Source organism: Chiroxiphia lanceolata, chromosome 11 (assembly GCF_009829145.1).
Source record: "Chiroxiphia lanceolata isolate bChiLan1 chromosome 11, bChiLan1.pri, whole genome shotgun sequence".
NCBI lineage: Eukaryota > Metazoa > Chordata > Aves > Passeriformes > Pipridae > Chiroxiphia > Chiroxiphia lanceolata.
In genome coordinates, this window is record NC_045647.1 from 14,719,566 (window position 1) to 14,734,086 (window position 14,521).

At 43.8% G+C, this 14,521-nt stretch overlaps 1 protein-coding gene across 1 annotated transcript in view; it reads right to left on the bottom strand.

Annotated features, from left to right (window-relative positions):
- Positions 1-724: 724 nt before the first annotated feature.
- USP4 (ubiquitin specific peptidase 4) overlaps positions 725-14,521 on the bottom strand; it is a 34,595-nt gene continuing 20,798 nt past the window's right edge. Inside the window, exons 14-22 of the mRNA XM_032698834.1 lie at positions 8,139-8,330; positions 7,508-7,596; positions 6,435-6,650; positions 6,285-6,355; positions 5,586-5,701; positions 4,593-4,742; positions 3,816-3,919; positions 2,963-3,051; positions 725-2,840 (exon numbers count right to left, since the gene is read on the bottom strand). Of these exons, the coding sequence (XP_032554725.1) occupies positions 2,739-2,840; positions 2,963-3,051; positions 3,816-3,919; positions 4,593-4,742; positions 5,586-5,701; positions 6,285-6,355; positions 6,435-6,650; positions 7,508-7,596; positions 8,139-8,330 (1,129 nt within the window). The 3' untranslated portion in view covers positions 725-2,738. The remainder of the gene's footprint in view (positions 2,841-2,962; positions 3,052-3,815; positions 3,920-4,592; positions 4,743-5,585; positions 5,702-6,284; positions 6,356-6,434; positions 6,651-7,507; positions 7,597-8,138; positions 8,331-14,521) is intronic.

A 14,521-nucleotide genomic window follows, 5' to 3' on the forward strand; every position in this document is an offset into this window, starting at 1 on the left:
CCTGTTCTGTTCTTTACTGGGCAGGTGGGGATAGGAAATGCTTTAAGTGCCTGCCTGGCCATCTTCTTGCACTGTAGAAAACAGGGAGCAACTGTTCCTGGCTTGTTCATCTGCAGGAGCTCCTCAGACCTCCAGGGAGAGCAGTCCTAACCTGGGCAAATGCTTCAACAGAAGCTCTTCCATATTCTCATATTCTGTGGCTGTTGCTTTCTTTTTTTTTTTTTTCCCCTCCCCTTTATTCTGAGCATTTTTCTCAGGGTGAAACTGCACATCCTCTTCAAAGCAGGGGCTGAGCCAGGACTGTGACAGAGACTGTTTTCAGTTCTCACCAAACTATCCCAGTGGTACAGCCACAAGCAGCCCCGATACTATATACAGAGAAAAGAGACAGAAGGAAGATCAGAACCCCCAGGGATCTGCAGAGGAAAAGGAAGGATGATGAAACCATAGCTGAGGCTTCCCAGTGCCTCAGAAAAGCAAGGACAGGCTTTGCTGAGCACCAGATACCAACAACCCAGCACTGCAGGCAAGAAAAGGCAACCCTGGAGCAAACAACTCTCAGCTGGACAGAGCAATGCCCTCAAGAGCTGATCTTCTCCAAAATCCTCACAGGTTCCCAAGGACTCGCCCTTCCCCAGCCCAAATCACTCCTGGAGCACCAGGCACCCCCACAGCCAGCAGCCTTGGGCCACATAACGAAAGCTGAAAATACAACAAAATCCAGTTTCAGTGCAAACCACTCTTTAATTTTCCTCTTTGTACAACAGAGCCAGCCACTTACAAAGTGCTAGTCTAAAAAAACAGTCTGGTATTACAGCACACACACACCAGCTGAAGCCCAGCAGCTCAGAGGCAGAGAAAGCAAGAGCTGGGCCACTTGTTCTGCAGTACAACAGAGTCTGTTCAGCATCTGAGCATCACAGATTTAGCCCCACGAGCTTTTCTGTGTCAGCACAGGCAGGGAGGCGAGAAGGAGAACAAAGGCTATTTCAGATTGATTTCTCTTTTAAAAAGGACTTGTACTCCCCTCCCTTTCCTCTATTCCCTATTTTGGAATGCCCATATGACTTACTTTTAGGATAAAACGAACAAAAAAATGCTGATTAGAGTAATTTCAGTGCAGTGCTACAGCTTAAAAATTGCTTTTTGGATGCTCCCATCAGTAATGAGGAAAAAAAAAAAAGAAATACAATATTAAGAGTTGCAAAAAAACAAAACAAAACAAAAAAACTCCACCAGAACAGCAGAAGCAACTAAGCAATTGTGATCTCAAAATTCAAATTTCAATGTTTTAAAAGCGAAATTCCACAGAGGATCACACCAGTAGCATGCTGGCTAGAGGCAGCCCTCCCTTCTCCAAGAAAGAAAAACCCTCCTGTTTGGTTTGTCATTGAGCTAGATCTGTCCCTAAAAACCACAGGCTAAAGCTCTAGATTTTTTCCCATTTTTCACATGGAAGACCAGGTCTCACCAAGGAGAAACTCACAGGAGTCCACATTCAAGAAGAAAGCTGGACTTGAGTCCTACAAGTACCACAGACAGCAAAGGAGGACAGAGGGAAGAGCATTTGCCACTTGAGCCGAAAGGATAGAACAGAACCATTGAACAGCAAAGGCAAAGAGGAGCTGGGACAGGACTGTCACACCTGCAGCCCCACAGAAGGTGAAAAGGTGGGGATCTAAAGGGCAGTGCTCAAGGCAGGAGGAGGAAGGCTGAAAAAGCAGTCCAAAAAAAACCAAAGTTGCAAGAGAAAAGGCTGAAAACTCACACAATCCATTGCATTGGGCTGTCACACTTACAGGTGACACAGTGCTGAGCTTGGCTGGAGAAAAAAGCTCCAAGGAGCCACATAAACGAGCAAAAAAGGATAAAAATGCTGTCACAGCACAAACCATAGGAGAAAAGCCGGAGGCAGAAAAGTGCTTTACAGAGCAGCCCGGAAGTGAGGGGTGTAGGAGATGGATGGAGAAGACAAGAAATCATCAGTGTTATGGATGGTATTTTCTCTGCAGAAGAACAGGAGCCAGAGCAGCTGTATCCTGCCTCTCTGTGCAGATCAGCCTGCATATGTGCCACACCACGGGCAGGTATGAGTCACTTCTGGCCAAGGTTCCTACATTACAGGATTCAGTGTTCACATGAAAAAGGCTGAGTCAAAACTGCCCTGAAGAGCGTAAAATGCATCAGTGAAAAGGATGGAAGCAAGAGAAATGTTTGCTGCTTAGCCAGGGAACCAAGGTACAATGGCAGAGACTGCAGCAGACAGGCCAGGTGTAGAAAGATCTGAATCGAGCTCCAGAAAGGGTGCAGGAGCCTCCCTGACACAGGCAGGGCCCAAAAGCAACACCAGAGCTGGCAGGAAGCCCCAATGCCGATTCACAGAATCGTACCCACCACACTCCTCCCCGGGCCCCTGCGAGGCTCAGCTGTGACTGGCCTCCAGCTCAGACCCCCACTACAACCAAGAACCACAGCCCCAACCCCTGCCTCTAGCCACACAGCTCAGCCAGATTTTAAAAAGAACTTTATTGAAGCTCCAATATATATTATTTTTGGCCTCTAAATACCCAAGTGTCAGCACCTATTCCTGGCTCTCCAGTGCTACTCTGCAACCCCCAGCACTGAATCTTACAGCGCTCCATCTTCTGCTTGACCCCTACAGAAGGAAGGAAAATTTTCAGATGCCTCAGGCATTGCTTTAGAAGAGGAACTGCTACCATGGTGGCTGGAGGTGATGTTTAGTTGGTGTCCATGCCGTCACACTCTTCCTGGGGAGGACATGGGGCACTATGTTCCTCATTGTTTCGGCGCTGATAAAACAGCACATATGCAGCTTTTGTCTACCAAACAGAAAGAAAACCCATCTGAAACCATCCGCACGGCTCGGCCTGAAATGTCACACCCAAAGCAGGGAACCACACTTTCAGCACAAACTCAGAATGGCCTCGGGCCAAATACTCACCACTATTTGGTCTTCTGAAGCCACCGATACGCTGCTGTCATCGAAGTAGTACCACTTGTCATTCACTTTGTTCTTGGCATAGGCAGTGTCTGCCACGGGGAGAAACCGAGCTCAGCTTTGACATTACCCACCCCAAGCCTAGTTCACCAACATACACATCTTCTGCAACATGCTGGCTGGTCCTAGTCTAGGACCGTGTCCCACATACCAGACTTATCCCTGACAGCTGAGACACAGGGCAAAGAAACTGAGGAAAAGAATTATAGTGTTTTGTTCACCTGCCTTGAGCCAGAGCTTTCCCAAACACATTGTTAAAGACTCTGCATTTTCACATGAAGGAGAAGTTTTCTGTTGATGATGGATCTGATCTAGTGTTTGCACGAGTCCTCACTCAAGAAGCAAGTTAAAAGTCTTGCAAAGTCTCTTCCAGCCAAGACTTCTGTGACTGTGATCCCTAATCTCAGAGCATATCCCCCTTCAGCTGTGACCCTCCCCAGCACTCTCCAGTAAAGAGGTCATTTTCATAATTTCAAGTTCAGCATTGAGAAATCTTGACTTCACTCATAAACTGGGGAACACCATCACACACTAATGACTACTAACCAACCCACAGGCATCAGAGTCAGACCTCAGGCAGCTGCAAAGTACACAAACTGGTTATCTGCCCTACAGATCCTAACAAGAAGGATATTACCTCCCAGTATGGTATTCACTTGCACACAGAACACAGGTACCTTCTGGGGACTAGAAACCCTTAGTGAGGGCTACTGCAGATGTCCAACACACAGAGCCCTCCCAGGACCCTTCTGCCCACATTTCCTTGTGCCCAAGGGACAGAGCAGCAGTTACTCACAGTGGCCCACTCCCATGGCTCCATAGTGATTGGAAACTGCAATGAGGTCGTACACATACGAGCCTGCTCTTGGGTCGCAGACAAACTCGGACATGTTTAAACCCCTGGAAGGAAACCCAAAAGCATCAGCACAGCAGTAACCAGCACTTTTTAGGAAGAGCTGCATGGCACCAGTGAAGCTCTGCAGGCAGCACTGGTGCAGCAGGGCTGCTCTGCTGCTCAAGGGCCAGGTGTTATTAGTGTGATGACCAGACTTGTTACCCCTCCCACACAGGGCAGGTCCTGGTAAACACATCAAGCACTGCCAAAAGGTTTAGAGGGAGGTGCTGAATAAAACACAGTTCAGTGTGTCCCTGTGTAGGCATGAAAAGTGAGATAGGAGCAGTAAGTAGTACACTTCATCCCGCAGCAAGGTGCTGACAAGCAGAAACAGAGGGACCAGGCAGGCTTTCATCTTGTACTTGTGCAATACTCAGTAGTACAAGTGCAGCTCTGCCCAACAAATTTTTAAAATCACTACAGAAGTTCTCGTGGTCCAGCAGAATCACATTAACTAATGCTCTTTGAGATGTATAGAACTGATTAACCTTAACAAAAATAAGCCCACTAAAAACTAACCAACTCAACTCATGCCTGCTGTCGAGCTGCTCAAACCCAGAAGACAGTTGTTCCAGTTACAGCTTTCATAACAAGCCCACCCACCAAGAGAAACATCAGAAACAGATTTTTCTTGACCAGATTCTTCAAATTCTTCCTGGCTTGAGGGAAGAATCCTACCTGATAGGGAATTCCACAACAGTGTCAAGTTTATCCCTCCAGTATCTGCTGTATGAGAAGCGTTTTAAATGCACCACCAAAATCTTGGGCAAAGACCACAGGTCAAACTTCTTTGTGGCCTGTTGATGTTTCTTACAATTAGGGCAGTACCTGAGGAAGGAATAACAAATAAGGAAATGAATAACTACATTAAAAGAAAAGCTTCTGGCCTTCCATTAAAGATGCCTCACTAGCACAGCACAGTCCCTGCCTTACAGAAGGCACACTGGCTGTGGAATATGCAGGTGAACACACTGCCTCAGAGAATTCCAAACTGCAGCTTGCTTTCACTTCATAGGCAAAATGCCCTATGACAAGTGTATTAACTGAACATTGTACAAAAATTAATTTTCCTTTCATAAATTAAAAAAAAAAGTTTAAAGATCCCATTACTTTTCTATTATCCCCCTGATGCAGCTCAAACAGGTCACAATTGCAAACATACCTGCACCATGTAATTGGAAATTAGTAATAAACAATCTCCTAGTACACTTTAAGTTATTTTCTCACACAGCTATCAAATAACTTCCAAAGAACCTCTGCACACATAATAATCACATTTTGGTCACTTGGGATCTGCTGTATCTTGTCCCTCTGGACTAGGGAATTTTGGTAGAGTTGGGAGCAGGTCAGGAGTGGCTCAAGTTAGAAATAATACAGGATTAAATGCTAAGGTAGGCACATACTTTCAGTCTTTATTACCACACTGTCTGACACTGTCTAGAATTCAGATGTATGCCTGGGAATTGAAAATGACCTCATCTTTGGAAGCTTCATGTCTGCTGACACTTTGCCTGCAGCCTATGGATTCAATCACTTAATAGAGATCTTACAGACTTCTCACAGGTGAACATAAAAGGACAGACCTGGGAAATTATCAGAATCCCCTGACAAGTAACATGAACTCAAATAGTTATAGCACTTTGTGATAAACATGCAGGCACAGACTCCTACCATGGGTCATGTTCACCAAGTGTTTCCATAGTAGTGAAGAGCTCTATGCAGTCTCTGAGGGCTACTACAGCCTTCTTCTTCTGTGGTTGTAGCATGCTGCCATGTTTTTCAAATGCCTAGTGAAAGAGATGGATGCTTTATTCAATTCCATGTACTCTGTAATCTTTTGCATCACAGAATTACAGGTTCACCTTCCCCATGCTGCCTGTTTCTGCCCCCCCTCCCCTTCCCCAGTCACACACTCCTCTCAAGCTTCCAGTCACTCCTTTCTTGTGTTATAACAGTCCATAAGAAAAAAATATAAACCAACCAAAAGTTGATGGGTTTAAGGCTTTTATCAAGACAATAAAACCAGCTTATTTTGTTACAAAAGATGATCCAGCAGAGCTCTCACAGAAGGAATACTGAGCTTTCTGTTAGGCTCTATGAATTTGGCTTCAGATTTGAGTTTTGTTTTGTGGACCATGAACTAGACCACCTAGTTTTGAAATTAAAAGGTCTGCTTTTTTCAGAACACACTAGAAACAGATCAGCAACTATAGATCCGTAGACTTTACTACCAACAGATTTTAAGTAAACCTATCTCATGCTGGTGACTTCAGTTTTTATGAAGGGAGCTACACCTAAATTTCACCATTTACTGTCATCTTTTATGTACCATGCAAGTTTACATATAGATTATTTATGAAAAAAGCATACCTGTGCCTCCTGTTCATCATAAAGTAGCCTCCGTGTATCAGAATCCCAGTCAATAGCAACTGCAGAAAAAGCTACAAGAAAGAAGAAACATTTATTGCAAAGGTGTAAGGAGAAGAAAGAAAAAAAAAAAGAACGCAAGAAAATAATTACCACTCAGTTTTAAGATTTTTCCTTCAACAATGGAGTTTATCTCAGAGGTCCCAGAGGAATTCACAAGGCTAAAAGTGAAATGCTGTTTCTTGCAAGGCTGCAGGTCTCTTGCTGCCTCCACCTGCATACAACCCTCAGAGTGGCAGGGATCAGCTTCTGTCAGCTTTTCCTTGCCTTCCTCTCCACCATCCTGATGCTCCATCTCTTCAATGTCACCTGGCAAAATTTACAACAAGGACAATATTAAAGGGCTTCACAGAAAAAGAAGCCCCTGCTTGCTGCCCACTCCATCTGAAGTTGTATTTTTCCCTTTAGCACATGCCAGGTAATGTGCTGGATTTTATATCCTAGAATCAGATATGATGGAGAGTGCTCAGCTGGCAGTAGGGTAACAATGACACCTTCTGACAGCACACCCTAAGAAATATCCCCAAGAGGGAATCAACAACGTTACAGCTGAGTGTCTTTACAGAAGGAAATATGTAAGTCTCCAAGAATGTTACTTCTATTCTTAGGGAAAAAATGGGCAGATTTTTTTCCCCATTTAACTTCTTCCAGTTGTTACCCTCAGGGCTACAGGAGTGAATTATTTCAAAGAAGAAAGGGAAACATGCATTTGCCATCAGCATTAAAAGTGTCTTAGTAAGCATCTAGCCTTGGAATGAGACCTCATGATTCTAGGTCCTCCAAAAGAAAATACCATTTCCACTTTATTTCTCCACAACTGTTTTTTTGTGACCTAACAGGCCAATTTTCATCAGCAAAGGACACATCAAGAAAGGATTTGCCTCTGGAGGGAGGCACCTAAACACCTCACAGGTAAGCAAGGACTTCCCTAACACTGAGGATGAATGCACACCACACCTTGTTCCCCAGCTGCCTCTTATACCCATCTGATCTCCCTACAGAGGAATTCCCCCCCATCCCATGCAGAAGTCCTACACAATAGTGTGGTTTAATCACAGTGAAGAAACAATCTGCTGAAGCTTGACCAAATACACAGCACAAACCAAACGCTAATAAAAAACTTAAAAGTGCTGAAAAGTTTCCAACCAATTTTGAAAGAACTTTACCTTCAACCACCCCATTGGAGCCGTTGCAGGTTCCTCTGTCTGGGCAGGGTGTGGAGTATTCTTCTGCCAAAGGGAGTTTCACATAGCGGCTAAAAAGAGAGGTATGTTTGTCACACAGCCAGGCTGAAGCTGAGCATCAGAACAGCAGCACCCCCCTGTCATCAATTCTTGCTGCCCTATCCCCCTCAGCAAACCAGAACCTGGCCGGTACAGCAGCATTAAGAGGCCAAGAGCCCTCAGAATGAGTCAAACAACAATTCAGTAAGTCTCTGTTCTCGCTGCTTGTTCTGAATTTTACTGGCAGTAGATTGAAAGGCAAAGGGAAGTTATGGTGGCCCCATCTGTCAGCCTTGAAAACGTGGCCTGAGTTCTGCTCCTCACCTATTTTGCAACACTGAGCAAACAGCCCCCCTTCTGACCACCACCACTAGTGTCTTTTACAGAGCCCAAAAAAACAGGACCTTGAAATGTCCCTGGGGCCTCCAGACACCAATGTAACACAAATCCTGGTTTATACATCCCACACAAAAATTCTTCCTGTTAACAAGGATGCAGTAATCCTATTACAATGTAAGTGAATAAGTGACCTCTAGAACTTGGCACAGTATTCAAAGGCACAGACATGACTTACCTGATCTGCTCCAAAACCACACTGTACAGGTGATCCACAGTGAGCTTGTGTTTGGGCACAGAGATGAGCAGTGGTTGCCCAAAGAGCACAGTCCCTGCAGTGTTGCTGGATTGTCTTGTTGTCTTCTCCCGAAAGTAAATAGAGAGAGTAACATACTCTGAGCTGTCCTCACTTGGCTTGCAAACTTCATACCTGTTTGAAAGACAGGCATTTCCACAGGTTATTTCCACTGCCAAGAAGCACAGCAGGTAGAACCAATATGAACTCAGTCCAGCAACTCTCTGCACCAGATACAAAGGGTTGTACTACGTGCTCATGCTACAGAGCAGTTTCCTGACCACTCCCCATGGCTCACAGTGGCACAGGATACAGACCTGCCACCAACTCAACTGCCACCTGCCCTCTGTATTCCCAATTCAAATCTCTGTTGCCACTCACCTCCCAAGACACCACCCTGACAACTACACCGTGCTTCAACCAGATCACAGCATCAGCACAAATACTAAATTTACTTTGAAATTCCTCTGACTGTTTGTTTCCCCTGGAGAAAGACACCCACTTGACACCTTTGGATCTTGCATTCTCACAGCTTCTCACACAGTTTAATGGCCTGAGCTCACATCATTAAGCAGCTAACATTTCAGAAAACCAAGAGTTTGGAAACACTTGCTTCACAGAAAAATCTAAAGACAGGAAGCAAACAAGAAAAATTCTGGAAGACAACAAACAGCTAGGGAGAGCAGAAAGGAGACCAAGATGCAGCTCGTGTCCTGGGTGAAACAGCAAATGAGATATTTGCAGACGTCAGAATCGAAACAAACCACGTGGTCCAACATTATTACACTGTTTGCTTCAGGGCTATTCATTACATAAGGTTCATTTTCAGGAATGCCAAGTCACACTGCTCTTTAATTTGGTGAGTCACCTGCCTCAGAATTTATCTTAAAACTGAAACAGAAAGAAAGATTTCATGAAAGATGTCACTACACATAATGACCAAGACCACAATCACACATCTGAATGCACTCAACTCTTAACAGTCCTCTTACATTAGACAAGCCACTTCCCTTCTCTCAAGAGCCGAGAAACATTTTTATTCCTGTGTTCAGAATGGTCTTGTAGAGCAGGGAAAAGAACAAATTTCAGAGTTGTAGTTCTGGTCCATCTAATTAAAACAAAAAAAGATCCCAGTCCGGGGCTTGCACTGAGTCAGTAGAATACATGAAGGAAAACATCCTTCCAGAGAGTCCCAGCCCACCAAGAGCTCAGAGTTAGCATAAGACAGTCCAACACCAGTGGCTCTGTAGAGATTTTCTAGGCTGTCAGTGCTATTCAGCTGGACACCAGCACTGCATACAGTTCACATTTTCTAAAGTTTCCTGAGAAATGGCACCACAAAAAGGTGAATTATTTTACTTAGTACTGTTTAAATAACAAAAGGCCACAGTCCCAGAATATCATCTGTGATTAATTCCAGGTCCTACGAGACCCTTAAGCTGGAATCCCATAACACAGCTCAGAACATGACACATTCAGGACATGACTGCCTCTCACACCACCTACACTGTGCTCTGCAAGCAGCAATTAATGCAACCCCCACTTACACTCCACCCTCAAGCATCTGAATGAAGCCCTGCCCATGCAATGGAACAGATGGGACAGAGAGAAAAAGCAACTACACCAGGCAGGAGTCATCTATCACCAACAGCCAGTACACTGCACCCCACAGCACTCTGCAGGACAGCATCTTGCACACTTCTCACCAAAACAGAACAGGTTTGGTTACTCAAGTGCCCCTCTACCCACTCCACCTCAGAACAGCCTTTACATACTAGTACTAGAAGCAGACACAGTAGAATCAGGATCTGTCATTTTTCTGATCTCTTGAGCAACAGCTCAAACATTCCCTGTAAAAAAAAAGAATCTAAGATTAAGTACTTTATGTACAGTTTAAGGAAGGTTATAGAGCTGATACTGGGAATTACTGAACAATACACCATAATTCTGTATCTTACAACTTCACTGAAATAATAGAACATAAAGATGATGCTAGTCCAGACCACACAACATGGTTTTAAAAGTCAGGGACATCAGCTCAGGTGCTACCACACCGCAAAACACTGGCTTGGCTGCTTTTGTAATTACCAACAACTCTAAAAAGTGTCTGAAAACTGCTAAGCAATAGGGTAGGACTTGACCAGCCTTCATCAGCTTTATGAAGGCTTCAGGTCTGTGGTTACAATTCAGAAAGGAGGCAGTGAGCAATGAGGGAACTTTTGTTCCCTTGCACACTGAAGTTAAGTAAGTGCACAGGAGCATGGAAAGCTACAGAAGACCAGGCAGAGCTACATGAAAGGACACTGAAAGTAAAACATACTCTGAGCTAAACACCAGGTTGTATGTTGTATGTTACTGAAACATTCCCTCCCAAGTGCTGGGGTCTATGATATTAACTCCAGCTGCAAAAACACTGTGTGGACCCCAAGTCAGTCTACAGCAACAACCAGGAAGTGTATTTTGTAAGAGAATGGAGAAAGGCAGGAAAAAATGCCATTGTAGAAGCTGAGAAACAGATCTGTCTGAACAGGGTTACTACTGCACACCCACCCAGAGATGCTGTTGTGAAATCACAACAGGATCAAAAGTAGACAGTAAGAATAAACAGAGACCTGGAAAAAACTGGGTGAAACTACTGCACATATTCTGATCTCTTCTAGGAAGTGGAGATACTCCTAAAATCTTTTTACTTTCTTTCATAATACCAGAACACCCACAGACAAGTAAATGAGGAGGTAAGAGACTGCAAATGCAATTTTTAAATTTTTTTTACAGGGTAGCTTGCCCTGTAGAAGCTGATCACAGGATTTTTCTAGTCTTGCAGCGGAGTAAGATTAAAAGTGATGAGGGAATTCAACCAGGAAGATTTTTACAAAGCTTAAAAAAATACAAGTTCATTGCGGAAAGGACACAAACTCATTTCAAACAAGAAAACCCCATTTCAGCAAGACCAGTCTGCTACAAGATCTCATACATGTTTCACATAAAACTACCAGACTAGCTGGTCTGCTGACCTCATTAACTCATTCAATAATTGCTGTAGCCTCAGTCACATTAACAAACCTACATTTCTGCAGCCAGTCATGGTTTTGCAAGACCATGAACTCACCTAAATGTACCACACAGCATGTTGTAGGAGAAGGCAGAAAGCATGGCATGTATGGCAAAGTATATCCTACTCAAATATGCACACTTTGATAGGTTAAAGGTGACCTGCAAATCAATTTGTGAAAATTTCATCAGTGTAAACAACACATTATATAATAATGCCCCATTAGCCAGGCTAAGAGAACAGCAGGACCTAGTTTATCCATCAAAACAGTTTTCTTCTTAGTTCTTGAGAACCAAAAAGAACTATGATGAGGGATACCCTTGAAATGGGCCGTGGAGTTTGTTTTCAAGTGGTACTTACCTGACCCCTTGTACCGGCTCCAAGCTCCAGCAGGATCCCTGGTGATGGGATATCACCAGCATGGTGCATGTGTGGGGGTTACATTGGAGCGGGAGCCGGAGGTCCTACTGGGGCTGGACTTCCCAGAACCTAAGGAAAAGAAACAGCAAGTGTTTGGGTTGTGTGCTGAACGCTGTTCTCTGCTTAGCCTGGGGAATGAGAGCATTCAGCACAAACACTGAACTCATGGCACCAAATTGATTTGCAGGCCACCTTTATGTGAGTGAGCTCTGAGCATCATTTGCCACAGACCTCCCTGTCCTGCCACAGAACGAGATGCCTGGAGAGAGACATTTCCAACCCTATGAGAAGCTGTAGTGTCACTGATTTTTGCCTCAAGGTTTCTACCAACTCCTTACATTTCTGCATCCCACTTCTGCTCTGATGCCAATTATTAACATATCTTGCACCAGGACTACCCAACATTTCCGAGCCTGTCATGATGAGAAAGAGACAAGTGCAAAGCCTCATGAAAGAACAGGCTTGGAGAATTCCAGACCCACATTCTCCTCCCCTTTCAGGTGACTTGGAGAAGAAAATGTATAGTTTTGTCCTCTTGTGTAAAATGAGACAGGTTTATTTGGTGATGCATCTCAGAGTTACTTAAAGTCACTTAAACATCAAGAAGTCCAGTAATATTTGCATTTCTTTTTTCTGAAGTTTTACTATCAGGGAGCACAACAGGTAACCACAGGAATCCACGAGCCAGAAACTGAGCAGCTGAAAGGGAAAATGCCATTCAGGGCACATTTTTGTTTTCCATACTGCAATCCATTCAGCTTAAATTCCAAATCGAGTCCAATTCTTGCCCCCCTCCTCAATCCCCCAGATTCAGCATCTCCCACCACTTTAGTGAGACATGAAAATTCACAATACATGTCTCAAGATGTCCAAGATGCCCTGCAAAAATCAGAAGGCTGATCTGTGTCTTCCCTCATAACCCTACAGTGAAAACAGAAAAAGAGCTCAGCTTTCCAACCACTGAAATCACCTAAAGAAGGTGCAAGCTTAACATTCCATACATTCCACACATTCCACATACTGCACATTTCACAAATTTCATCAACAGCACAATCTGGATGACAATATCTGTGCCTGCAGACTGTGCCCTCTGTCAAGCAAATCCTGAGGAGAGCCAAGGCCCATTCCAGTTGCTCTGCTCCTGCTGCAACGTGTTGTGTGAGTTCCTGCTCAGTGACATTTCCAACCACAGCACTTCATGGAAATCCATGTTCTGCTCATAACAGAGGCCTAAACTGAAAGTTGGGATTTAACAGACACTGGTGTCAAAAGCAAGACACCAGTACAAAGGTAGTGACATTATTTTTTTTTTTTTTAAATCACATCCCTGCTGGGGCACAGATCTCCTGTGGCGTTAAGTCTTCAAAGTTTGAACTGAGAGATGTGCTGCCAGCTGGCCAGAGCACAACACTCTAAAATCAGAAGTCTGTCAAACCACAGGAATACCGTTGTCACATGCAGACCCAGGGCTGACTACTGCCTTCAGCAAAGCAAACCTGCAGAAATACTGTAAGAGACTGACACTTATATTTAAATTTTTCAATCCTGAGACAACTTAAGGTGATTGCAAGAAACATAAAGAAAGCAAGAACTGCCAGTTTAAGCTACAATCAGACCCTAAAAAGCTTCAGAACCATTGAAACAACTTATTTCTGTTAAGAAGACAGTCACACAGGTGATCAACCTGCTGGTCTCTGTTTAGAGGGGGGACAAGGAAATCAAGGAACAAAGGAAGAACTGGATGGCAGTCGCTCATAAAATCAGAGCCTGAGGGCCTTGTACTCCCCCATCACTACATTCTTTGCATTCTCAGAGTCCAGCAAATAACCACAGACAGTAACTAACACAACCTGGGTTTGCTTATGCCAGTGGAACAGAGGAGTGCTTTTCAAGTGAGGAACTGTTACACCTTTAAAAGGATGATTTAAACACCAGCATGGAAGGGTGCAGTCTTCAGTTTATCACAGCTTCTCTCAGAATTCACTCAGTGTGGCCATCAGGAAGGAACAAATGAAAAGACCTGAGAGTACATCCAAATTCAAAGACCAGGCAGCAAAACCCTCTAGGAAGAGATCTCAAAAACTGGTAAGACCCATTCAGCCATCTCTAAAATTTTAAAGTACAGGTTTGGGGAATGCACACATAAATTGTGGGAAAATACACATGAGAAATCTATTTCTGAATATGTTGTACTGATTCAACTATCTTGGATTGCTTCCTTCTCCAAACTTTGTTTTCTAACCAGTGGAAGAAACTTAGCATCTAACTTCAATTACTTAAAACAAGGAGTGAGATGTACACATTACAGTTTGCCAACAGGGAAGTCTTGCCACTGGACATCGCTGGAAAATAAGAGCATATGATGAGTATACAAAAGGGACAGGATCAATAAAACACGAATTAGGAAAGAGTTCAAGTACATGAGACACTGCATACCATGCTAATTTAAATACAAGAGACATCTGGATTCTAGAAAACATCTCACATAAATACAATTAACTAATGGTCCTCAGTAATATCCCAGGTTGCATATTATATGTCAACTTTACACACATCTAGGATAATAGTTAGTACCCAAGAACACACCCTGCAAAAGGTACCATGACTACCAGACAAACCCTCTCCCGTTTGTTTTTCCCTGACAAAGCTCTCACTTTGTTTTGCTGCATTGAGCACAGTACCCTGAAATGATGCAGTTTTCCTATGTGATTTGTAACATAATTCATGCTATTAAAACCCTCATCTTTTCTGTAACTTCTATTTCCCTAGACTAAAAGCTGGTATGTTTTAGTCTTGGCACACAAAGCCACTAAGTGATTCAAGCAATTCTTGGGAAAAATTATCTTTTCAAAAC